At 41.9% G+C, this 22,960-nt stretch overlaps 1 protein-coding gene across 5 annotated transcripts in view; it reads right to left on the minus strand.

The window, feature by feature from the left end:
* Positions 1 to 8: 8 nt before the first annotated feature.
* pcnt (pericentrin) overlaps positions 9 to 22,960 on the minus strand; it is a 33,782-nt gene continuing 10,830 nt past the window's right edge. For 2 of the 5 annotated variants that reach the window (XM_012922042.2, XM_012922041.2), the window contains 48 exons: positions 22,732 to 22,832; positions 22,286 to 22,397; positions 22,009 to 22,135; positions 21,735 to 21,854; positions 21,566 to 21,638; positions 21,353 to 21,457; positions 21,122 to 21,233; positions 21,000 to 21,040; positions 20,770 to 20,901; positions 20,369 to 20,612; positions 20,088 to 20,226; positions 18,801 to 19,242; positions 18,528 to 18,725; positions 18,360 to 18,431; positions 17,840 to 17,944; positions 17,373 to 17,525; positions 16,523 to 16,669; positions 15,245 to 15,405; positions 14,966 to 15,138; positions 14,624 to 14,805; positions 14,345 to 14,507; positions 13,938 to 14,180; positions 13,784 to 13,813; positions 13,240 to 13,472; positions 12,958 to 13,065; positions 12,382 to 12,402; positions 11,742 to 11,978; positions 11,477 to 11,650; positions 11,093 to 11,245; positions 10,254 to 10,433; positions 9,126 to 10,151; positions 7,786 to 7,956; positions 7,493 to 7,670; positions 6,928 to 7,238; positions 6,735 to 6,837; positions 6,459 to 6,631; positions 6,107 to 6,379; positions 5,764 to 5,921; positions 5,445 to 5,574; positions 4,532 to 5,323; positions 4,226 to 4,441; positions 3,896 to 4,111; positions 3,502 to 3,728; positions 3,343 to 3,419; positions 3,113 to 3,254; positions 2,886 to 3,013; positions 1,353 to 1,508; positions 9 to 418 (listed from right to left, as the gene is read on the minus strand). In XM_012922042.2, the coding sequence (XP_012777496.2) occupies positions 387 to 418; positions 1,353 to 1,508; positions 2,886 to 3,013; positions 3,113 to 3,254; positions 3,343 to 3,419; positions 3,502 to 3,728; positions 3,896 to 4,111; positions 4,226 to 4,441; positions 4,532 to 5,323; positions 5,445 to 5,574; positions 5,764 to 5,921; positions 6,107 to 6,379; positions 6,459 to 6,631; positions 6,735 to 6,837; positions 6,928 to 7,238; positions 7,493 to 7,670; positions 7,786 to 7,956; positions 9,126 to 10,151; positions 10,254 to 10,433; positions 11,093 to 11,245; positions 11,477 to 11,650; positions 11,742 to 11,978; positions 12,382 to 12,402; positions 12,958 to 13,065; positions 13,240 to 13,472; positions 13,784 to 13,813; positions 13,938 to 14,180; positions 14,345 to 14,507; positions 14,624 to 14,805; positions 14,966 to 15,138; positions 15,245 to 15,405; positions 16,523 to 16,669; positions 17,373 to 17,525; positions 17,840 to 17,944; positions 18,360 to 18,431; positions 18,528 to 18,725; positions 18,801 to 19,242; positions 20,088 to 20,226; positions 20,369 to 20,612; positions 20,770 to 20,901; positions 21,000 to 21,040; positions 21,122 to 21,233; positions 21,353 to 21,457; positions 21,566 to 21,638; positions 21,735 to 21,854; positions 22,009 to 22,135; positions 22,286 to 22,397; positions 22,732 to 22,832 (8,990 nt within the window). In that variant the 3' untranslated portion in view covers positions 9 to 386. The remainder of the gene's footprint in view (positions 419 to 1,352; positions 1,509 to 2,885; positions 3,014 to 3,112; positions 3,255 to 3,342; positions 3,420 to 3,501; positions 3,729 to 3,895; positions 4,112 to 4,225; positions 4,442 to 4,531; positions 5,324 to 5,444; positions 5,575 to 5,763; positions 5,922 to 6,106; positions 6,380 to 6,458; positions 6,632 to 6,734; positions 6,838 to 6,927; positions 7,239 to 7,492; positions 7,671 to 7,785; positions 7,957 to 9,125; positions 10,152 to 10,253; positions 10,434 to 11,092; positions 11,246 to 11,476; positions 11,651 to 11,741; positions 11,979 to 12,381; positions 12,403 to 12,957; positions 13,066 to 13,239; positions 13,473 to 13,783; positions 13,814 to 13,937; positions 14,181 to 14,344; positions 14,508 to 14,623; positions 14,806 to 14,965; positions 15,139 to 15,244; positions 15,406 to 16,522; positions 16,670 to 17,372; positions 17,526 to 17,839; positions 17,945 to 18,359; positions 18,432 to 18,527; positions 18,726 to 18,800; positions 19,243 to 20,087; positions 20,227 to 20,368; positions 20,613 to 20,769; positions 20,902 to 20,999; positions 21,041 to 21,121; positions 21,234 to 21,352; positions 21,458 to 21,565; positions 21,639 to 21,734; positions 21,855 to 22,008; positions 22,136 to 22,285; positions 22,398 to 22,731; positions 22,833 to 22,960) is intronic. The other 3 variants (XM_023155584.2, XM_023155583.2, XM_076877757.1) reach the window with 2 other exon arrangements.

A 22,960-nucleotide genomic window follows, 5' to 3' on the forward strand; every position in this document is an offset into this window, starting at 1 on the left:
CCATCTGGTTCATAGTCACACTTTATTTACTTTATGATAAAAACAACATGGACGTGGTTTACATTTTATAATGGTGCACAAGTTTAGCACAGATCTTAGACTTAGAGTATAAAACTAGTGCATTTAGTAACACGTGTGGAGAACATTAACACCATTTACAGTTACAGAGCACAAAAAAAGCAAACAGTGTTTGAGAAACAGTGTATAAAGAGTGACTTTCAAAATATTGGCAGTACACAGGATAGAAAAATTACCCTCCAAAAATAATTAAAAAATAATTTAGTATAAAAGTCAGGAAACTTATAATTTCTATACATTTCTACAAGATGTAAGGCATGAGCAGTTTTGAAACAATATGCAGGCAGATTCAGTCTTTAGATTTCAGGCTACTTTGGATCAGGCAGGAGACCAGATGAACCTACAGAAAGGGGAGAAGAAGAAAAATTAGATGCAGCAACAAAACTGGCACCTTACATAAACAGGAACCAAGCTAGAGTTTAAAATGGTCTTGACTAGAAGTTCCTTTCAGTAAACGGAAAACTACTAAATAACTACTACAACTAGTTAATAAACAAAATACTTGACTTTTAAAATTATGACAATGTACTGAAAAATAGCACTGACATAATTCTTGTTAGAGAACTGCATCTCTAGCTCTAAGACTAAAAGCAGTAAGGCACAGGAGCATTGATGGCGAAAGTTATGAGATAAGTAGATGAGCATGTGCCACTATTCCCTCAAAATTTCAGAGTGCACCTCAAAACAGTTCAACATTTACACAAACAAAGTTAAATAAAACAAGACATAAAAACAAATGTAGCTGAAATGGAATAAACTATTCCACTCAGTGACTTCATGCTCTGCAGGGTTTTGCATCCACGTTATGCATCTACTGCACCAGCTTAACCTCTTTTCTTCACACATACAGAGCCACCTGGGCTTCAGACATTGTACTCGATGTAACTATGTACCTCCTTTGTTCTACTTTTCCAGATGCATTCAACTCGTTCACCGTGTTGACAGGAAGCTCTGCCATGTGCTCAGCCATGGTTTAAATCTTGAATCATCACTTATTATGGCATCATCATGCCTCAGTATCACATTTCTGACAGCTTAGCTTCTCACTGCATTGACAGCCAGATCTCACAGCACACCACATGACATGTCTCTCAAAAATTATTATTTAATACGTTTGAATTCAATTTTATAGAACAACCCTGCAGGACATGTACATTTCCAGACCAAAGTTATCCCCTGTAATAGACTGTGCTCGGTGACTAGTGACAAGTCAGTCCCTGAGCACTGTGCTACTTTGTCCTTCAGTGGAGTGAGTGTGTTACACTCACACTCACCTGGCCCATATAGGTAAAGGGGCGACAAGCAGCTCAGGTACAGCCAAGTCCCGTTCTCTTGCAGCCAGTGCTGCCGATAACCAATCATATCAGGGGAACAGGGTGACTGTAGTTTCCTTTCCTCTTTGGGGGGTGGGGATAAATGAGTCTTGTTTACTAGGTCGGAAGATGACAGAGCACAGGTTTTGTGGGATGTGGAAACAATTTTATTTCATTTTTTTTTAAACCAGTATGGTCCCGGGGGGGGGGAGAAAAAAAAATCAATCAATCTATATATATCTCTCTATCTCTCTATATATATCTCTCTATCTCTCTATAGATATCTCTCTATCTCTCTATAGATATCTCTCTATCTCTATATATATATATATATATATATATATATATATATATATATATATATATATATATATATATATAGATATATATCTCTCCATCTCTATATCTCTATATCTCTCCATCTCTATATCTATATATCTATCTATATCTATATATCTATCTATATCTATATATCTATCTATATCTATATATCTATATCTGAATGGTTAACTGACTTGCACCAGACTAATGGCTATAAAAATGCATAGGAAACATCTCCCAGAAACAGGGTGATTTATTTAGGAGACATGCATGAAGCACCAGGATCAGCTCACACAACATTTATCTTTTTAGAGGGTTGCTAAGTCACACAGTCAGATTCACAAATTCTTTCAATGGCAGACAAAGCAGACTAGAATGCTCATGCCTGCAATACATTTTAACAGAATTTTCAGGTACCTGGGAGTTTCTTCAACAGCACAAAGTGCATTTATATATGCAAAAAGCCCAACATGGTCTCCTTTATGTAGGGAACCAGCAAGCTTTTGCTTCCCAGGCAAAAGCTCCCCGGCATAACTCCTTCAGGGTTATGTCGGGGAAGGGCATCTGGCATAAAACCTTGCCAAATCAAACATGTGGAGCAACCTGCTGTGGTGACCAGGGAGCAGCTGAAAGTCATTTTAAAGAGCCCGATACAATTTAGTCACTTGTCAGTAAAGCCGTCTCGTGGCTGGTTGGTTAATTTGGTTTAGGGCACTTCCAAGAGAGATGATTGTGTGACTCTTTCCTCCCTTTTCCATGTTTACAAGTATTATCTTGTGTTCTTTAGAGTGTACTGAAAGTACACTTGGGCCATTCCTAGGCTACTATTGTGTAGTCTGATGCTGGTACAAGTGCTATATCCCAGTGCCCTGAAACATCTTCCAGTTTGATATTCAAATAAATTAAGTGTTCAGAACCCCTTAAATTGTGCTCAATAAGGCAAACCCAATGCTGTCAGTGTTGAGCTGTTTGAAGACCATCACCACAGTGTTTTCTCTCAAGCCTGTGCACTGCTCAATCTGTCATGGTTTGCTATGGCCAAGCAGACATACAGCAACAGTGTTCCCACCTGTAAACCAATGAACTTACCATTAGGGATACACCCTGTGTTCGCAGTGAATACCTTATAACCCCCCCCCCTCTCCCCTCTTTCGTATTCTAAATGCTACTCACCTTGCTTGGCTCCCACCAACCGCTGCTGGACTTTCTCTAGATGACGGATATATTCTGTCAGGGATTGTTCTGGATCCTGAGCTGTTCCACCTGATTGTACAGAGGCCAAAGGGGTACTGGAGTGTGACCTGAAGAGTGTAGAAAGCGTATTTAAGAAGACGAAAAAAAACCTAAAAACTAATTGAATCATATCAGTTTCTAATAAAATCTGCTAAGCGAGGCCAAACCTGTGGCGCAGCCTGAAGGGCGATTTGCTGGGTGGGACGAGCGCTGACAGAGTGTCTATGTAGATGGCGCTGCTGTCTCGGATCTGCGTCGGGTCAGAATTTGATCTTGGCTGCTGCTGCCTTAAAACTTCAGCTTTAGGCCCTGCCAGGAACAATAAAATTAAATTACCTATGCACTCATACTCACTTGGATAATACACGCAAGTCTAAACTATGTAGACAGAGCTGACCTGGAGCATGCCCATTGACAACCCCAGTTGATAATCTTCGGATTGCTTTCTGCCATTTCCTCGTCAGGAACCTCATTCTGAAAAAGTGCATGGAATTAACTAATAATCTCTGCCTTCTAGGGAATACAACTAATATGTATATGATGATACATTTCTTACCTTGAGACCGCAATTATGACTTGCACTGCAGCCCTAAATCGTCCGAGGGGTCTACGCTTGGAGGAGACTGGGGGTGAGGGTCGAGCTCCCATGTGAGCGATAAGACACAGCGTGGCTTGTTCACACTCCTGGAATCCTCCTATCAGCAGCAGCAAGTAACGCTTCTGGTACACCAGAGCTTTCCTGAAGCTCTCAGCTCGCAGGTAGCGCTCATAGTAACGCTGAAGCTGCAAATCAAGCAAACGCTGTCAACATTTCATCCCTATACAACCAACAGCGTACAGCGAAGCCAGAAATGGCAATTAGGTCCTTTGGAGTCAATATCTGTTCTTGAAAAGCTGTTGCAAAAATGGTTATTACACCCCTAATTTATCCTGATGTGCTGCCTACTGACCTTGCTCTGGCTGGATATGTCGTAGACAGGCCTATTTTCGGTTTCCGCGGTGACCTTGGCGAGCTCATTCTCTGTGCGGCGCAGTTGTCGCTCCAGGCAGGTGAGTTTGTGTTTGAGAGTGGCCCTCTCCTGGCTCAGTGATGTCACACGCTCTGTCAACTCAGAGTTCTCCTTCAGTAACGTCTCCAACAGGTTGGAAGACGACTTGGACGGCGTCTAAGGTGAGAAAAAGTTCATTTAGCAATGATTACATGTGCTAAAATGTAATCCTAATGAAAAACTTTGTCACAATAGTTTGGATTCCTCATAGGGATTAAAGCACTTGAATACCTGCTGGTGCTGCTTTAACACTCCTGCCTGGCCACCATCAGTATGGAGGTTGGTGTGGGGGTGCTGGAAAGGTTCAGCTTCGCGTTGTTGTCCCGCTGTTTGTCCAGACAGGCGCTGAGCAGCCATCTCTCTCTCGTCTCTTTCCAGCTCTGCCAGAGTGCGCTGCAGCTCCTGCATACGCTGCTGGTCCTGCTGCCTCAACAACTCCAACTCACACTAAAGTCAGAAATGTTCACAATGATGTGTCTGTATGGATTTGCATAGGCAGTGAGTACACTAGAGAAGATTTGGGCTGATGCATCTTACCAGTTTGCTGTTGATCCTCTCCTGTCGCCTCTCTCTTTCCATCTGCTCTTGCATCTCCTTCCTCTTTTCCCTTTCCCACTGCTCCTCCCTCTCCCTCTCTTTGTCCTTCAGCACTCGGAGTCTCTCCTTCAGCTCTGCGAGTTCCACCCCTTGGCGCCTGGACTGCTCTCGCTCCACCTCTAAAGCCTGGTTTGCTTCCTGTTTCTGCTCCTTCAGAGTCTCAATTGTGATACGATTTCGGGTGGCTGCTTCCTGCTCCTTCTGAAGCTCCTCCCTCCTCGTTCTGTCCTCTTCTTCCCATCGCCTCCTGCTCTGTAGTAACTCTGCCCTCAGTCTGTCCGCCACAGCTGCCAACTCCTCCCCTTGCCTTCGCTCTTGCTCTAGCTGGGAGCGCAAGTCCGAGATGAACTTCCTGTCTCTTGCAGCGTCGGCATCATGTCTACGGCTGAGCTCATCCACCTGCCTGGAGCAGCGGTCTTGCTCTTCATCAAGCTTCCTGTGAGAATCTGCAAGCTTCGAGTGAATTTCAGTCAAGCGAGTTTCTGCTTCAGTCAGCAGGAGCTCCTGACGAGTCTTTTCTTGCAAGCTGAGCTCTTGTTGCTGGGAAGAAAGTTTGCGTTCATCTTCTAGCTCCTTCTGAGTGTCCTCCAGGCGTTTCTCTAGCAGCAAACAGCGGGACTGTTCAATCTGAAGTTCTTGTCTCAGGTTGCTACAGGCCACCCTTTCCTGCTCCACCTGCCCCTTTAGAGACATGACCTCTGACCTCAGCTTCTCAGAAGACACCTGTACATTCTAGACAGAGTACATTGCATAAAAACACAAACATTGGGTAGTGATGTTACAAATGTAGCGAACTGAAGTTTTCTGTACGAATAGAAAATTTTAGTAGTGTCCATTTTTAGTGCTCTCTTACCTCTCTCCTTTCCTCCTCCTCCCTTCCTTTACGCAGACTTAGAGCCCTCTCCTGCTCCAGTTCTTGTTGAAGCTCACACACTCTGGCCTGCTCTCTCCTCAAAGCTTCCTCAGCCTCTTCTATTGTCAGCCTGAAGAAAATTGGTCATTTCCAACTTTACCATAGTTACATTTAGACTAAAACATTAAAAAAAAAAAGTTTAGGAAAGGGGCCCTTTAACATGCCTCAACAATGAAGTTGAAACCCATCTGATATGCAAAATGCTGATTCACAGGGGAGGCCTGTTTAAGTGCCTGTATTCTGAGCAGGTAATACATACCTGAGCGACATCGTTTTGTTCTTCTGCTCTTGCTGAGCGTCATGTGCACATTTGAGTTGTTTCTGGCTCTCCTCCAGCTCTGCCCTCAGTTGGGATTCATCCCGTCGTTCAGTCTGCAATTGATCTCTGTGCCAGTTACTGTCAACTCTGTCATCAGTCTGAGAAAGATGGTGAAAAAAAAAAAAAAAAAAAGATTTATACAGATACAAGGTAAGTTAATGCACCATGTTAAGTTAAACTCATCTTACACCTGAATGAAAAATAATATCTTCATGCCAATAACCGATTTAAAACAAATTATCCTTTAAATAGAAGAAATTTTGAACCAGCGCTTGAAACTCACTTGGGAGTGTCTTTGTGCCATTCGACAGAGCAGCTCTCTGAGTGCAATCACAGTCTCCTGCAATGCCCTCTTCTCCTGCTGCCAGCTCATGGGAGGATTAGATGATTTATCTTGGTGGTGCAGTACAGCAGAGCCATCTTCAGCATGATGCTGCGACAGACTCAGTGAGCAGGCTTTTAAGTCCAACACATGAGACTGTGCTGATGGATTGACACGACGCTGAGACAAGGTCAGAATTCTGCAGCTTTCTTGATAAACTTTCTTCAACAGTCCCTGCGTGAAGAAAGTGAAGTGAAGAAAAATCTGGCTTTTTGTTAGTTTAACATGTTTATCAAATGTGTGTGAAGCCTACCTGAAGCTCAGGTGACAACAGATCATCACTGTAGCTCATACTGCCCGCAGCACTGTCCGTGTTAGCGGTGGGGTCAACTCCTCTACAGCGGAGGTACTCAATAAACTGAGCATCCAGTCTCTCAGTCTGCTCCAACTCCAGTCTCAGCCTAGCACCCAGTTCTGAACTCACATCTGAATAAGAGGAGAACAGCGACGTTCAGCTGCCTTTATGCAGAATATCCAGATATAAAAGTGACTCAAAATCCTCACAAGTCACAGGTGTGGAAATACTCACTGCTGCCATATCCGTCACTGGCCCATTCAGGTGCCGACAAGGAAGAGGTGGAGCCAAGTGGTGAGGAAGGAGTCGTTAGGTCAAGTCCTTCCAATTCACGTACCTGTGAACAAGAAAACATAATAATCTGAGTGAGAACTGAAACCAAAAGAAATGAACACATGGTTTACATATCTGAGCTCGAACTACATACTTTATCGGCATCCAGTGAATCGAGGATGGAGTAGTTCTCAGACACTGACACAGAGCGTGGCGAGTGGGAACTCTGTGTAGCTGGGTCTGGGGTGATCGTCCTGGAGTGTGAAGGAGGCTCCATTACAACCCTGGGAGAGGGTTTGACCTGGGGGAGGTCCAGGCCTGTGTTATTCAAGCCACTGAGCTCAGAGGTGTGGAAACGTTCAAGGATTCGGTCCTCAGAGCACTCGAGTCTTCTTAAAACCTCCGGAGAGCTCAGAGAGTCTTCGTGGTGAGACACAATGTCCTCGAAAGCTCCGACAGAAATATCTGACAGCGAAAGAAAAGAAAAAAAGATCAGTATGAGAACATGTTTCTGTTAAAATGTTCAGGGGGCTCTATAAATCATGTTTTAAACAAAGTTTGCATTTCTTATTTTAAAACCCAAATTCCACTGTTCCTTGTAAACATAAAAGGCTAGGTCAAATAGATTTCCATTGTCATTGCTTTTTATAGGCTTGCACATAATCATAAATCAATATTTACCCTCACACAATCAGTGCAAAGACTTATTTAGTGCTCACCCTTATGTGGGTATCCCTGAAGTGTGTCCTGTTGGCCCTGCTGTCGGAGCTGCTGCAGCTCTCTCTGCTGATAGGCCAATTCCTCCTCCTGTGCAGCCAAGTCCTCCTGAACGCTTTGAAGTTCTGCCTTCAGTTGTTGGTTGTCTGCTTCAAGGTCAATGAGAGCACGATCTTTGGTCTGCCAGAGAAATTGTGACATTAAAACGCAGCAGTCAAGCTTCAAGCACTCAGACCACCACATTAAAACCACTATACATCTTATCTGATAATGTGTGGTCCACTCCGATTCCCACCTGAACTTCCTCATGCAGTTTTTCAGCCCTTTCTGTACTGGTACTCAGACCCTGTCTCAGTGCAGTCAGCTCTGTCCTCAGAGCCTGATGTTCTTCCTTGAGCTTGGACAGCTCAACCTCCTTTTGTCTCAAGGCAGTGTCTGCTTTAGCCAAGGTCTCCTCAGCATGGGTCTGAAGTGGAAGAAAGACATCCACAGAAACATTAAGTGTCATATCACACCCCTTTTCCTTTAGCCCCCCCCCAAAAAAGAAAACATACACAAACCTTATATAACCAGATTTAAACACTTTCAAATATAACAGCATTTTACTGAGTATAGTCAGTGTATGCATCTGTTGCATAAGCTGTAATCTTTCACTCGCATTACAAAAAACTACATCAATGTAACATGAAGAGAGAAATTTGCCAAAAGCAGCTGTGAACTAGTAAAAAACAAAAACAACAAGCTCCGATAAAATGCAGAGACATGCTACAAAGTAACCAGTGCATTAAATAAGTCATGCTCTCTTTTCTTACCACATCCTGCCAAGTTAGAACAAAACACGAAAAATAAAGTGCAACACAGCTTTAAAAGCCAGTGCTACCAAAGATTTTCTTCCTGCTTCCTCTTTTTAATGTCACTTCCTCTGTGCGGGTCAAGATTTTGCTATCTCTCAGTGCTGCGCCACGTCACAACAGCAACGCCCCTAATTATAACCAGATGTGGTCTTGCGGCACAGCTGTATGCTTCGGAGGGGAAAGAAAAAGAAAAGCAGCAGCAAAATATTTCCTGTTTCGTACTGAGGCTTGTTTAATTTTAAAGAGGTTGCTGGACAACTGACATTTTTGAAAAATAACTCTTTTGAGTGACAATAAACAGATTTGTTCAGTGAAACTATTACAATTTTAAAAACTGAAGATTAGAGCATGTTTTACTGCTCTGTTTAATGAAATACTCAAACAGTTAAAACATTTTAATATTATATGGTTATTACAGATTGAATGATAAATTGAGCGATTCTTGTATAGCACTTTTCTACTCTCCTGCAGCACTCAAAGCGGTTTATACAAACGTGTCTCATTCACCCATTCATACAAGCACTTTTTTCCTATGCTGAAATGCTTTTAATCCAACAGTCACACATGTTCATACTCCAATGAATGTGTCAGACTAGAGCAGCCAGGGATCGAACCACCAACCTTCCAATTGTACATACACACAAAGACAGTAAAGGTTTATGGGAGACAGAAATATGGTCGACGTATCCGCAAATTAGACCATCACTGATGACAGATAGCTGTGTTCAAAGTGAATGAGCCAATAATAAGGTTTGTTCTTTAAAACTAAACCAACACCTACCAGCACTTCCTTTTGAGCCTCTTCTTGACTGGTTTCGTTTTCGTTTAGCTTAACTGTCAGGTCCTGGATGAGGGCTCTCAGTGAAGTCACTTCCTGTTGTAGCTTTTCAATTTCCTCTTGGAGCTGGCCCTCTCTCCTCCTCAGTGCCTCACGTTCAGCAGAAAGCTCCCCCTTCACAGTCTCCAGGGTTTTAATTCTTGCCCTTTCCTGAGCCACCTGTTCCTCCATATCGACCACCTCTGCTCGTAGCTCCTGGACTTGTCTCTCAAGAGTGAGACTGCTTTCTCTGAGGATGCCCATTTCCATTTCCATCTCCGTCTCCTTTGTTTTTAGAGTTTTGATCTCTCGCACCCTCTCCTCTTCATTAGTCTGGAGTTCCAAAACCTGAGAGCTGAGGCGGGCTTTTTCCTCCTGCAGGGTACCCGCCTCTTCTGCTTGAACTTTCCAGCCGTTCCGCTCCTCCTCTGATAGCTTCCTCTTCTCCCTCTCCTCTTCTAGCTGGGCTGTGACCTCTTCCAGCTCAGTTTCCTTCAGGGAGAGGAGACTTTGGATTTCATCTGACTTTTCTCTCTCAGCTTTTAGCCTCTTTCCAAATTCTTCCCCGTGCCCTCTGTACTCTTCCTCCTGGGTGAGCAGTAATCGTTCCAGTCCCTCTTTCTCTGCCACTGCAGTCTCGAGTTGACTCTGAAGGGCCTTGATACGAGAACGAAGAGATCGGGAGGCGGTAGAATGAGTCAGGCTGAGTTCATGCTTTAGGCTGTTCGGCCCCGCTTTCTTCTCTTGTTCTTGGATGGTATCGTTTTGAGGTTCGGGGCTGGGGGCGGGTGAAGGATTGATGCTGTCACCGTCCTGAGAGTCACTGACTTCATGCAGGTTGGGTCCCAGGGTGGCGAGTTCTGCTTGCAGCGTACTGATTACCTCGTGAAGGCGCTCCTCTTCTTCCTGTTTGTCTTGGCGCACTCTTGTGATTTCAGATTTAAGATGTTCCACCTGTGAGCGCAGATCTTCAAGCTCAGCTTCCAGAACCTTTTATCAAAAAAAAAAACCAATCAAAACGATTCCATTAAAAATAAATCATGGCCTCACCAGGTATGTGCACTCAAATATTTAGTTAGCGTTTACACTGACCTTGTTATCGCTGGTATTCTCAAGTTCCTGTTCCAGTCTTTGGAGTTCACTGTTGAGGTGGTCGATCTCGTGGTTTTTCTCCTGAAGAAGTGCTGAAGGGAGCGTCTCTTCATCCATTTCATCTTCTTTGCAAAGTTGCTCCTTTTCCTCCTTAAGTATCGTCAGGGCAGACACATTTTCCTGGAATTGGTGGTGCATTATCAGTTATCCTCAGATTCAACTGTTTTTCAAGTAACCATAATGAGTGTAACTGAGGAAATATTAAATAGAGAAAAAATAAATCTGCTGCAAAACCAGAAAAACTGATATTTAAAAAAATTAAAAAAATGTTATCGATGCGTTTTAAACTGTAAAAACCTGTGATTCACGGTACAGGGCTAGCTCAGAGCAGCAGATAAAACAGTCTTCCCATCTGCACTGCTTCACTCAGTCACATTTAAAAAAAAATAATAATAATTTAAAAAAAAAATTTCAGTCAGGCTTTGTTTGGGTGTAGCAGTCTGACGTAGCAGGCTTGATAGAAGTTGATGTAGCAACAGAAAAGTAAATGCAACAAGTAATCATCTTACTTTTATCAGCCATGAAGTGTGCAAGTAAGCTAAGGCTACAGTAAAGTAACCGCAGGAAGGGAGGAGACTCACAAAAAAAAACCAAGTCTTCAAAAGCTGAGATGACAATATAATTATGGCACAAGTATTCTTTGCTGCAGTCATGGTTTTACATGAAAGTACAAATGTTGGACCAACGCAACTTATTGAATTGTATTGAACTGTATAGTGTAACATATTTTAGGTCAGTTACATTGTTTAGTCATCTGAGAAACACATCCCACTTCTTACCTTCAGGGCAGTAATTTGCTCTTGGAGCTCATTAACATGTGCTGCATTGGAATTAGTCAGCAGCTCCAGCTGTAGTGTGAGGTGTTTTACTTCAGCTTCCTTTATATTCAAGTCTCTCTGCACGGTCTCCAGCTGGCCAAGCAGAACCTCAACCTAAGAAATGCAACGTAACTATTTAAATCAAAACCAAAATACAATTTAAGTTCTGCATTTGCTGATAACTAATCAGACTTATGGCTTTAAAAGATTGACTAAGACATCACAAACATTTTTCCAACCAAAAGGTGGCAGCACAGCAAAACGTGTCAAACAACAACCGCCACCACACATCTGCTCAAATCTTCTTAGCTACTAAAAACTAGCGTTACATAAAACCTAACAGACCTCCTGCTCTTTGCTCTGTAGACTCTGTTGAGCAGTGTCTAGGGCATCCTTAAGCTCCTGGGTGGGGTCACGCATGTTGTCATGGTAACAGTGTCTCGTCTCATCCAATTTGGACTGCAGGGCTGAGATCTGAAGCCTGCTGGACAGCTGCTGCTGCTCTAGTGCCTGTTTATCCTGACAAAGAGAGCGAGAACATCAGCTAACTCTTGAGGGAGGATGCACACCAACACTTCACCTGAACTCAAAGTGTGCACTTTGCCCTTACTTGTGTAAGCTCCTGCTCTCTCAGCTTCGCTTTTTGAAGTTCTTGTTCCAGTTGACCGACGCATCTGTTACTCTCTACACTGTTGAGCAGCGCTTGCTCCAACTCTCTGATTCGACCGGCCAGCTTGTCTATCTCCTCATTGCGTTCTGCAAGATCGCACTGGGCTTGCTGACAGGTTCCAAGCAAAGAAGAATAGTCCTCGGTCTTATCTTTGATAACACCTTGCAAGCTCTCAACCTGCAGAGGCAGAAAGATTGATTCAGTTTCAGGGTTTTAAGATGGAAAACTGCAAATTTAAAACAAACAAAAACAAACAAGCCAAAGAACAAAACGCTTACATGATAAGATGCTTTAAAAAAAAAACAAAAAAAACAAAAAACAAACACAGCCAATCCAGATCTGCAGCCACTGGTTGGGACACTGAATTTAAGCCATTTCAGAGAGCAGCAACATGAAGATGAAAGACAGATGACGTATGAAAAAGATGCAAATGAATATTAGCAAATGGACTACTGAATACTAATGAATGCAGAACCTATAACCAGTACATAAGCACTACAAAAAAAGATGATGCAAACCACACACACACACCATGCACGACAGAGAGCTAAGACAAGCATGCTACAGTTAGATTTCATACCTGCAGAACCAAGTCCTCAAACTACAGCAATCCATTCAGCACAGGGATAAACACATGGTAATAGTCAGGCTCATTGGCAAACACCACATTCATCACTTCAACACCAGTAACACTATGTACTCCACAGCTGACTTGCAAACAGTAATCACACCAAACAAACACTACAACTGCGACACACTAGAAACAGAAACATTTTGTTTAACAAATTCTGGTTAAATACATCGTGCTTCAGTATTTATGGGTAGATATAAATCAGAGCATTGAAATACTTTAACCTGTGTTTAAATCACAAAACATTGCACACAAAAAAAGACATCTGTTGTTGAAGCCAACAAAGCCATTGATCCAAACACGAGAGTTTTAACTGAGACTATGCCTGTGGTAATGAATTTGAAATTTAGGCTGAATTACAGGATAGCAGTAGATCTGATAAGACAATGTTTGAAGGAAAAAGAAAAGAAGAACAAAAGCTGCTGTTAAGGTACTTCTGTTTTGAGTTTAAGAAATGCTTTGTGACCAAATCACAGGCTGAGAAAAGCTGTAATATTTACAGACACACACAGTTAAGTGCCTCACCTGGTATCCTTTATTATCCACACTAGGAGTCTGTCTGAGCTGGGCCTCAAGCCTGCGGATCTCCTGCTGGAACTCATCCCGCTCGTGTTCACGTTCCACAGCCTGCTCCTATTATGGAAGGCAACAAATTCAGTGAAAGCCTGTCCGCTGCATTAAGCACCAACTTGGAAAATAGTCTATGACACTTTAATAACCTTGGAAAAACAATCAAGAAAGAATCCATGATATCCAAATGCAAACAAACCCAAAGATTACACACCAGTTTAATTTGTCAAGCCTCACCTCGATAAACTGCCTGTCATGTTTAAGCTGCTTCTCCAGTGCTTGGACACGCTGGTTGAGGTCTTCAGTGTGGGTCTTGTGGTGCAGCTCCGTCTCCAGGCCTCTGGTTTCCTGCTCCTCGAGCTCCCTCTCCAGAGTCCGGAGACGAAGGGACAGAGAGCGGTGGTCCTTCTCTGCCTGCCGCTGCAAGTCCAGCCTATCTTGGGACAAACGATCAGTCTCTGCCAACAAAGCTTGAAAAATAAAAAGAGGAATTAAAGTCAGTAAAATTGTTTTCATTCAGTTAAATTCAGATGAATTAAAAAAAAAAAAAAAAAAAAAAAAAAAAAAAGCAGAGGCAGAATATGAGTGAGGTTAAATACTGACAATTCAGCATAATCTGCCTTAAGAAATAGAACAGCAAATGACAGCACTCCAAGATGCTTTGCCACACGCTATTGGTAATTGCAATATTACAAAAAGCAACCTCACAGCACTGCAAATATACTGCATATTCATCCCCACTCCCTTCTCACACACTAATACTCCACTCTGACCCACAAACCTGCGTCAGGATCTAAATTGAGCCAATGGCCTACGGAGAGAAGACACGTCTGAGCACAGACATTATATAAGCGCACAGTCAAACTCGCTAAAGAGGTCATGTAGCATTTTATGCAGACAAATGATTTCATGTTTTTGTACTCCCCTCCACTAACCTTTCTCTCTCTCCCCAAGTCCAGCAGAGAGATGCTCCTTGTGTCGCAGGAGGATGGCATGCTCCTCAGTCAGCTCATGATGCTTCACTCTGAGAGTGTCCAGCTCTGCGGTAAGACCCTCCATCTGGTGTAGCTTCACCTTCAGGTCCTCTAGCTCCTCCACAAGCCTCTCCTCTTGAGTCTCCTTCTGCTGTAGAGACTCCTCTAGGGCTGCTTTTTCAGCCATGTAGCCTTCAAGAAGACCTGAAGAAATCATGCAAATGGTACAAGTTTATTTAAAAAGGGAACGACCTCAAACACGACTGAGCGTTACAAACGGCAGAGCTGTTAAACTGTGGTGCAAGTGCTAAATGTGCAGCATAATCAGAAGACAGCAGCAGTATGCCAAACAAAGACATAGTGCTCACCTTCTGCTTTGTGAAGCTCCACCTGAAGCTGACTTTTAAGCTTGGCCTCCTGATCAAGCTGCTCCATTAGACGCTTGTGCTGTTCAAGGAGTTGTGCAGAGTCTTCTCTGCCTTGAGAAAACTTTTCCTCCAGAGAAAGATGAACACTGTGAGTCTGCTCCAGCTGGAGAAATGACCAGCATAAAATGATCAGACACCTTGCAAGGCTGTAAAACAGGAAAAAAAACAAAAAAAAAAAAAAACCCTATGTGGAATGAAGAGCATCTCTACTTCCTTTACCTGCGTATTGGCTTGGTTGAGCAGCTCTAGCAGTGTGTCCACTGTATGTCGAAGTCTGCTGCAAGCACTTAGAGCTGCTTCTTCTCCACCAGGATTGATCTCACCATCTGAAACCAGGAGACTCTCACAGAGCAGCTGAGTGAGCTCCAATTCCTCTGAAGACAAGTCTGCAACTGAAATACCTACAAAAGAGCAAATTAAGTGTTTTTAACCAATTCTCACATGAATTACACTAAGAGTCATCCTTGGTTCATTTAGAAATAAAACAATTTTCAGTTAATCCCCAACAAACAAAAAAAATCCTAGCATTCATTGTAAAATTATAGAATACATCAGTCAGACCTGATTCTTGTGCCTCTTTGTTCACGCTTGAGCTCCTTTGGCGAGTCGCCTGCTCGGACGTTTTGGCTCGGGCACTGATCTTTTGTCCAATCAGTTCTTCTGTTGCCACGATGCCGCGGAGCATCTCGATCAGCACCTGCCTCAGCTTCTCATTTGTACGGTGCAATTTGCATCTGGGTTAACAGGTACACAGAAATGAGAACATTCAGGATTTGCGAAAGCTCAGAGCTGCTTAAGATATGATTATAATAAATATTAACTACACAACTACATGCACACCTTTCCTCTTTAGCCGTCTGCAAGTCATCAGTGAGCATCTTAAGAAGGTTCCCTCCCTCCTGTGTCTCTCGCTCCCTTCGTTGAAGGAGCGTGTCCATGGTCTCCATTTCTGCACGTTTTCCTTCCAACTCTCCCTGCAGGCACCCGACCTCTGCCCGCAGCTGTTAAAACGAACAAAGATATCTTGTTAATTCTCCTTACACTTGTGACCAACCTTTAGTTTCTCACCTATGCCATGGCTTGTTTAAAACCTGTGTGCAGCTGAAACCCAGAGAGGACAGAAGTAACAGACTGAGGGAAAAAAAAGGGCATGGCAGGACCTCTAAACCCAAAACATAATAAAAAGACTGAAACACTGGTTCTGCACCTTTTTAACCTCGTGGGGGACACAAGTGTGGCCGTCTGTTAGTATCTCACTACAAAGAGTCAAGCTAGACAGGTGCCATGGAAACAAATATATGCAAACACCAATCAGTCATAAGACCGATCAGTTTGTGAAATCCAAGAACGGGACTGCAGGTTTTAGGAAATATTAATGCAGGTAATATTGCAACTTCCTTGTTACAACCCTAGAAGATAACCAAGACCAATCAAAAAAAAAAAAAAGTCAGTGAGGATAAATTATAAATCCCAAATACATAACTGAATACAGTTATGTGCCAGGACATGATTTATTATTATTATTATTATTGTAACTGCTTTTTGTAACTGTCCAAATGAAGTTACAAAAATGTGAGAGAGAAAAAAGTCATTTTCTGAAGATCAGGATGAAATCAAATACTTGCTTTACTTCGGGGGAGGGACAACAAACAAACAAAGAAAAAAAAAAAAGAAACAAAAAAGAAACAAAAAAGCCAAAGCAAATGCAGTAAAACTGTTTTTCTGTTGATCTACTAATCGATTATTCGACTAATGCTTTTAACCTTAATCTGAAAAGCAAACAAAAACAAAACACCAGATTGGTGATTTTATTCATTAATATGTTCATCTTCCACAGGATACCATCTGATCTATGGCGAATAAGGAAACTAACCCACAGATCCACAGTCTGTATAACCATCCCTCACTCTTTGCTTTAGTTTCCAAATCATTGCATCTCCTCAGTCCTCTTGTGGACCTTTTCCAGTCCTTCAGTAAAAATACAACATTTTTTCTGTCCACTTCGCCCAGTTAGTCTTGCCTTCCCCCCCTTAAGTAAAACAGCCATTGTCAACCTATCCAAGTTAAGACTTCATAGATATATTTATATGCATATATGTATGTATGCATGACTGGTACCTGGGCCACCACAGCATCTAGTTGCTGCAGCTGGGCAGTGAGTTGACTCATTTTCTCTGTGTAGCTCTGCTCTTTTTCCTCTTGTTCAGACGTGAAGCTCCGCCTCAGGTTTTCAAGCTCCGCCTCCTTCTGCTCTTCAAATTCCGTCTTCAAAGAAAACAGTGATGTGTATAGATTAATTCAAAAACGCAGAGCAACAGCTGAAGTACACAGTAGGTTCATTCATTCCAGAGATCTTTGGACTGACTGGCTTATAGCTGACAACTGGCTTGCACATTTCAGATGGTAAAATGCTAAAAGTCTGGAGGGGGGAAGGGGAAAAAAAAAAAACAAAACAACTTCAGCCTTAAAACCTTCTGCATCAGGGGATAAAAAGCTTAGATCCATCCCATTTAGCCACTGTTCAGATGGCAGCAACACGAACACATGCACGACCCATCAGCACACACATTCAGAGAACAGACGGACACGAACACTTGTACATATATGATGGAGGGATTATGAGAAAACTGGGTTTGGATGAGGCCTCAGTGGGATAGAGTCCAACAGAAAAAAAAAAAAAAAAAATCCCTGGGAATGAACTGGTGCAGCTAAAGCTTAGAGAGGCCAATGGCATCACACACGCGCTCCAAATAATCCGGAGCTATTCCATAATAAATGTTTGAAACGAGTTAAATAAAGAAACAAATATAGGGAACATCAATGTATTTTCACAGAAACTGCTTATATGGAGAAACATGGCTACCTCAAAGGTGTTCAGCATTAATAAAGATCTTAATTGAAAGGATACTTCTAATCCTAACTGTTTCATCTATCCCAAGGAGTTTTTTCTTTTTCCCCCTCCTCTTACCTTCAGTTGATTAATCCTGTCCTGCAGCCGCTCTTCTGATTGGACTTTGAGGAGCTCCACCTCTTCTAGGAAGTGCTGTCTTTGCCTTGACGACTCCTCTTCAAGCTCCCTGCGACATGCCTCTAGTTCCCGTGCCGAGACTCCCTTCAGCTCCTACAGCAGACACATGTATTTATTTAATACCGCAGTACTCAGTTAGTCAGAAGGTCAAATTTTTAGTGCTTCGGAGAAAACAAAATCCAAATAAATACTCTGTGCCTCTAATAGACCATTATGAAGGATCAACAATAATTGAGTGTAGTCCATTCACTAATGGGCTTTTAGAGCCACTGAGACAAGAACCAACAGGTCACCGTTAAAACAACCCGCAATTTAGAGAACGGGATGTTAGTTCACGTGGTTTAAAAAAAAAAAAAAAAAAAAAAAAAAAAAGCAAGAGGATTTATGACAGACTGTGACGCACACACCTGCAGCTGGACTTGGTGCTGTTTGGTTAGTTGCTCTTTTTCAGCAGTGTAGGTTTGCGAGAGCTCCTGCAGAGCAGTGCTGTGTTGCTGCTCAAGCTCTAAAACCTGCAAAAGAAACCGATGCAAATCAAGTCCGATTTAGAGTCTCCTGGTACTTAATGCACAAGACTAAGTTAATCAGATGAAAACAAATCAAATTTGATTATCCAGCCAAACAAACTTTGCTCCAATGCTTTTATTTTGGATTTTAACAAATCAGTTTCATAAAGTTTTAATGGCTTCAAGTTATGAATAACTGCCAACAATCCCATTATATCATGTTTAAGCAGAGACCATCTGTTTGCCATAGTTACACATCTTTTTCAGAGATATTTGCATTAAAAATGAAAGGAAATCTGCAATTATATACTTATTGTTGTGACATTAAACCAGCCTAATAATGAGATGGTACTCAGCTATTTGGCTTTGAGACAGTGGAAAAACAAACATGATGTAGTTATCATGATGACTGTGCATGTACCTGGTTCTTGAGTGCTTCCAGGGCTTTGCAGTGTTCAGTATCCAAGGCTTCTTTTTGAGCAGCCAGTTGAGACTGTAAAAATAAAACATGAAGTTATTGTTTTGGTAAAAGAAACTTTTGGTATTTTTATTTGACGGGGGGGCACGATCCCTACTCTTCATTACTCACTTTGTGAACATGGCTGAGCTCGGCTGCCATGGCTTTAAACTTCTCCATGTGCACATGAGCCAGTTCTTTCCTCAGTTCTTCCCTGATGGACAGCTGCTCTGCAGTATGACGCTCTATTACCTGCTTATGTTCTGAATTCAGGAAAATCAGATCTTCGCGATGTTTCTCCTCAAGCTGAGCCATTTCATCACGTAGTGTCTGCAATTGTAAAGGACAAAGACATTAAAATCCACAAACAAACAGAGAAACTGTCTGTGGCTTCCATCTCCTTACTTGCACTTCTTTCAGGTAGGTGGCCTCCAACGTATCCATGTTACTCAGCATCCTCTTTTCTAGTTCATCTTTCTCCTCCTGGTGTTTAAGAGTCAATTCAGCTTCCAAAGCCTCCAACTTAGCACGATTAGTCTCTTCAAGACATTCAAGGTCTTCCTTTAGTTTGGAACTGAGGGATACTTCCAAGGCAACACGCTCTGCATTATGCTTACATTCAAGCTCTGCTGTTTTAGCTGAAAGCTGATCTTTGTGAGAGGCACAGAGTGAATCTAGCTCTGCTTTGTGTTTGGCATTGAGTGCATCCATTTTTTTGGAGTGTGTGTTCAGTAGCGTTGCCCTCTCATGTTCCAGCTCAGCTTCATATTTGTCCTTCAGCTCTGCCACAGACACTTCATATTTCTCGATTAAACGCTGCTCTACCGCTGCCTTTTCCTCTTGGAACCTGAATAAAGACATGAAAAAGTAACCAAGAAGCTAACATGTTTGAAGAGTAACTGAGACATTTCCAATACCATGTTTCAGTTTTTGATTTACTACCATGTGGCCTGAGTTTGCAGTGCAGACCCTCACAGCAGTACAGCAAGAGAAATTGTAATTTTTTTTGAGTGTCCATTTCATTACAGTTTACCTATACAGCTGCAACATCATTGCTATAGCAACCATATGCATTTGTTCCCTCCTGTATAACCCGAGACAAGCCTGGGCATGTCATGTGTCAGCCTCAGATTCAGTTTAGTATCTAAAAGGGAGTCATTTCAACAACATCCAACAAACAACAAGAAAACCCTTCCTGCTCAAGGTGGAAACAAACTTGTTGCATCACTTGAAGCAGAAACACCCTTGAGTGCAGCAAGGCTAGGAAGGAGGAGATATTAGCAGCTGGAGATAAATAAATCAGTCCACCATGCGCCGCTGGAGCACTTGGTTGTACTGTGCAAATGGTCAATTTATATTACTGGCGCGGTTACAAAAAGCAGCGCCTTAGGCAGCTTATTAAAAAGCTACAACCAGGTAAAAAAAAAACATTTTTCAGTTTATTACGTGACAATTTTGGGCAGCTCCTGAAGAACCCTAGGTTTATATTTTTCCCTTTATGACCAAAAATACTCAATATAATAAAAAGTTTCTTGAAATATAGCTTCAAACCATTGTAAAGGGTATTTCTCACTTATTATAATCATTATTAATTGAGAAAAAAAAAAAAAATCATACACAATCAATATGATTACCTATTTAATACACTCTGGATTATACAACTTTAGCTTCAATCAACACTCTTGAGCTCACCTCTCTCTGGCCTGGCACAGCTGCATCTCAACCTGCTCATGAAGCAGCTCTTTGAATTCTACAGACATGCAGTCTTTGGTCTTTTGCAGCTCTGCGTCATTGGCCTCCACTTTCTGTTTCAACAACAGAACCTGTTGGCCTAGAAGGCAGAAATTAAAAACTCATGGAGAACCAAAAGGTAGATTCTGTATACAGTTTTCAAAACATGAGATCTGGCTAGAAGATGCAATTCACCAACATTTTCTATAAATAAAAATTACACGAGTCCTAGAGATTCTTACTCTCATCATTTTCCAGTGCATCCTGAAGAGACTTCAATTTCTCCTTCTCCTCATGAAGCGCTTTTTCAAGCCGTGCCTGCTCCGTTGCCATCTCATCATGGTGTGACCTCAGGACAGAGATCTCAGATTCATACTTCTCCTGCAGCTCTTCTTTCAGCTTGTTCATATTCTCCTGTGCTCGACTCCTCTCTAGTTCAAGAGCTTCCTCAAGACGGGCAAGCTGCTCAGCAAACTCTTGTTTCATCTGCATTATATTGAAGGAACATTAAATAGCTGTTACTAAACCGAAGCTTGTCACTGTATTATGAAATCAGTATTTTCATGCAACTACACCACCTGCTGCTCAGTTTTCTGTTTTTACTGTGTAGGATAGTTTTGAGTATGAAGGATTACAGAAATACCTTCTGCATGTTCTGGATCTCAGCATCATGCTGCTCGGTGAGAGCAGCCACTCTGTTCTCCAGAGTGTAGATGATGGTCGTTGCTGTTTGCAGCTCCTCAGTGTGAGACCATATCCTGTGTTCCACTTCAGCCTAATTATAACAATAGAGACATTCAGATTTTGGGCCAAACAATGTAATCTCATTAATGTAATCTCTTTGTTATCTATATTATTAAGCCTTCTTCTCACCTCAACTTGTATTGCTGCCTCCAAATGGACTCTGGTGAGCTCTACAACAAAGATATTCAAGTTGATTCATTTTGCAACACACACAGAAAATAAATGAATAAAAATAAAAGTATGTGAAGGACCTTGCAGATGTCTGTCAGAAAGTTTGGCTCTGAGTTGCTCAAGGTCCAGAGCATGACGAGTTTTCATCTCCTGCAGCTCTTTATAGTAATGATCAGTGAGGTCTGCGCGCACCTGATGTACAAGTTACAACATGCAGCAAGTTAACCAAAAACACTTGGTGACAACAAGCAGTCACATATTACTATGATATCACTTTAATAAAAGGCTGAACATATAAGTTGATGTCTGACCTTCTGCACCTCTTCCTCAAAGCAAAGAGTCAAAGAGGATCGCAGATTAGAAAGGTCCATTGTGTGTTTCGCCTCAAGCTGAAGTGTCAAACTGTCAAGCATTTCCTGGATGAGGCACAGGAAACAAAGCAGCCTCTCAATCAATTACACTTAATATGTATCGACTTAAAATTTAACTGACAGCAGCACCCATTAAACATCTGCATCTCTTACCCGCTGTTTCTCCAGCTGAACGGTATAAGACAAAACGTCTTTATCCTCTTGAGCTTGACACCGAGACAGAGCACTGAAGCACAGACCAAAGACTTGAATATTCACAAAAACATTTGTGCAAAACTGCAGAGCATGAATCTTATTTTTATATCCAGATAAAGTGAAATACCCATCATCAGTCATTTTAAGCAGAGAGTCCTCCAAGGCACCTTCTACCAGCTTCAGCTGTAGCAGAGCAATTTCCTCTTTGTGACTCTCCTCTGTTGCATGTAACCGCTTCTCAAAATACCTAAAAGCAGGATGAGGGTAAAACATGATAGAGTAGAGAAATTAAGCTCAATTTAAAGAAACCCATAATTCAGATGTCTGTTTACACTAAATGTTAATATTCAGGAATAAATGCATCAAAAAAAAATTTGTGTTTTCAGGTGATTCTATGGTACCTCCTCAGGTTTTCTAGCTCGGCCTCATTTTGCTCTTTAATTTCTCGTTTCTGTTCATTAAACTCCATCTTTAGGCGTTCGATGTCATCAACCCGAGATGAGCGTGCAAGCAGCTGCTCCTTAAGCTCTGTAAAACAACAAACAGACATATCATTCAATCACTAAGAACAGGCATTGCTAATAATATATCATGTTTGTTAGAATGTAAAGAAATCCAGTGTATGAAAAAAAGAAAGAAAAAAAAATCCAAGCTTTAGCCTGGTAGGCTTATTCATACCACCCAACTCCTGACGACTAGTCCTCATGCTCTCCAGCTGAGTCCACAGCTGACTGATTTCCTGATCCGAGCTCTGTTTGAGCAAGTTCTTCGCCTCCTGTAGCTGTGAAACCTGGGTGGAAAAGTTTGGAAAAATGTTTTTATGAAATTAAAAAAGAAAAAAAAAATGACCCAACAGGTTTTTAAGATGTCAATATGTTTCAGGAAGTAATTATTATATTAATAAGTTAGTATCCAGAATTTTTACACACTGAGAAAAAAAAAGAAAGAAAAAAAAAAAAGATTATCCTTTTTACTGTGACTTAAGACTTAGAAAGCTGCAGATAAAATGCATATTTAGGGTTGCAGTAGACCAGTAGTTCAAACTGCAGGGCATGCCCCTTTGGTGCTTGGATACATTTTTACCAGACTTTGTGGAACTGACCTGGGACATGCCAGAAACTAACCTCTTGTTGCAGTTGCTGCTCTTTCTCCTGTAGGTGGAGGACTTGCTGCTCTTTCTCCTGCAGCAGTGTCTTATTAGAAGAAATTTCCTCCTCCAGGGAACCTTTTACAACAACAACCAGAACAGAGTCGGCTTCACTCATCATTACTATGCATATATTAATGTAATACACAAATTCAAATCATAGATTTAGAGGACTGTGCAGCCTCTTTATGAAAGTGTATACTGTT

The sequence above is a fragment of the Maylandia zebra genome, linkage group LG19 (assembly GCF_041146795.1).
Source record: "Maylandia zebra isolate NMK-2024a linkage group LG19, Mzebra_GT3a, whole genome shotgun sequence".
In the NCBI taxonomy this organism is placed as follows: Eukaryota; Metazoa; Chordata; class Actinopteri; order Cichliformes; family Cichlidae; genus Maylandia; species Maylandia zebra.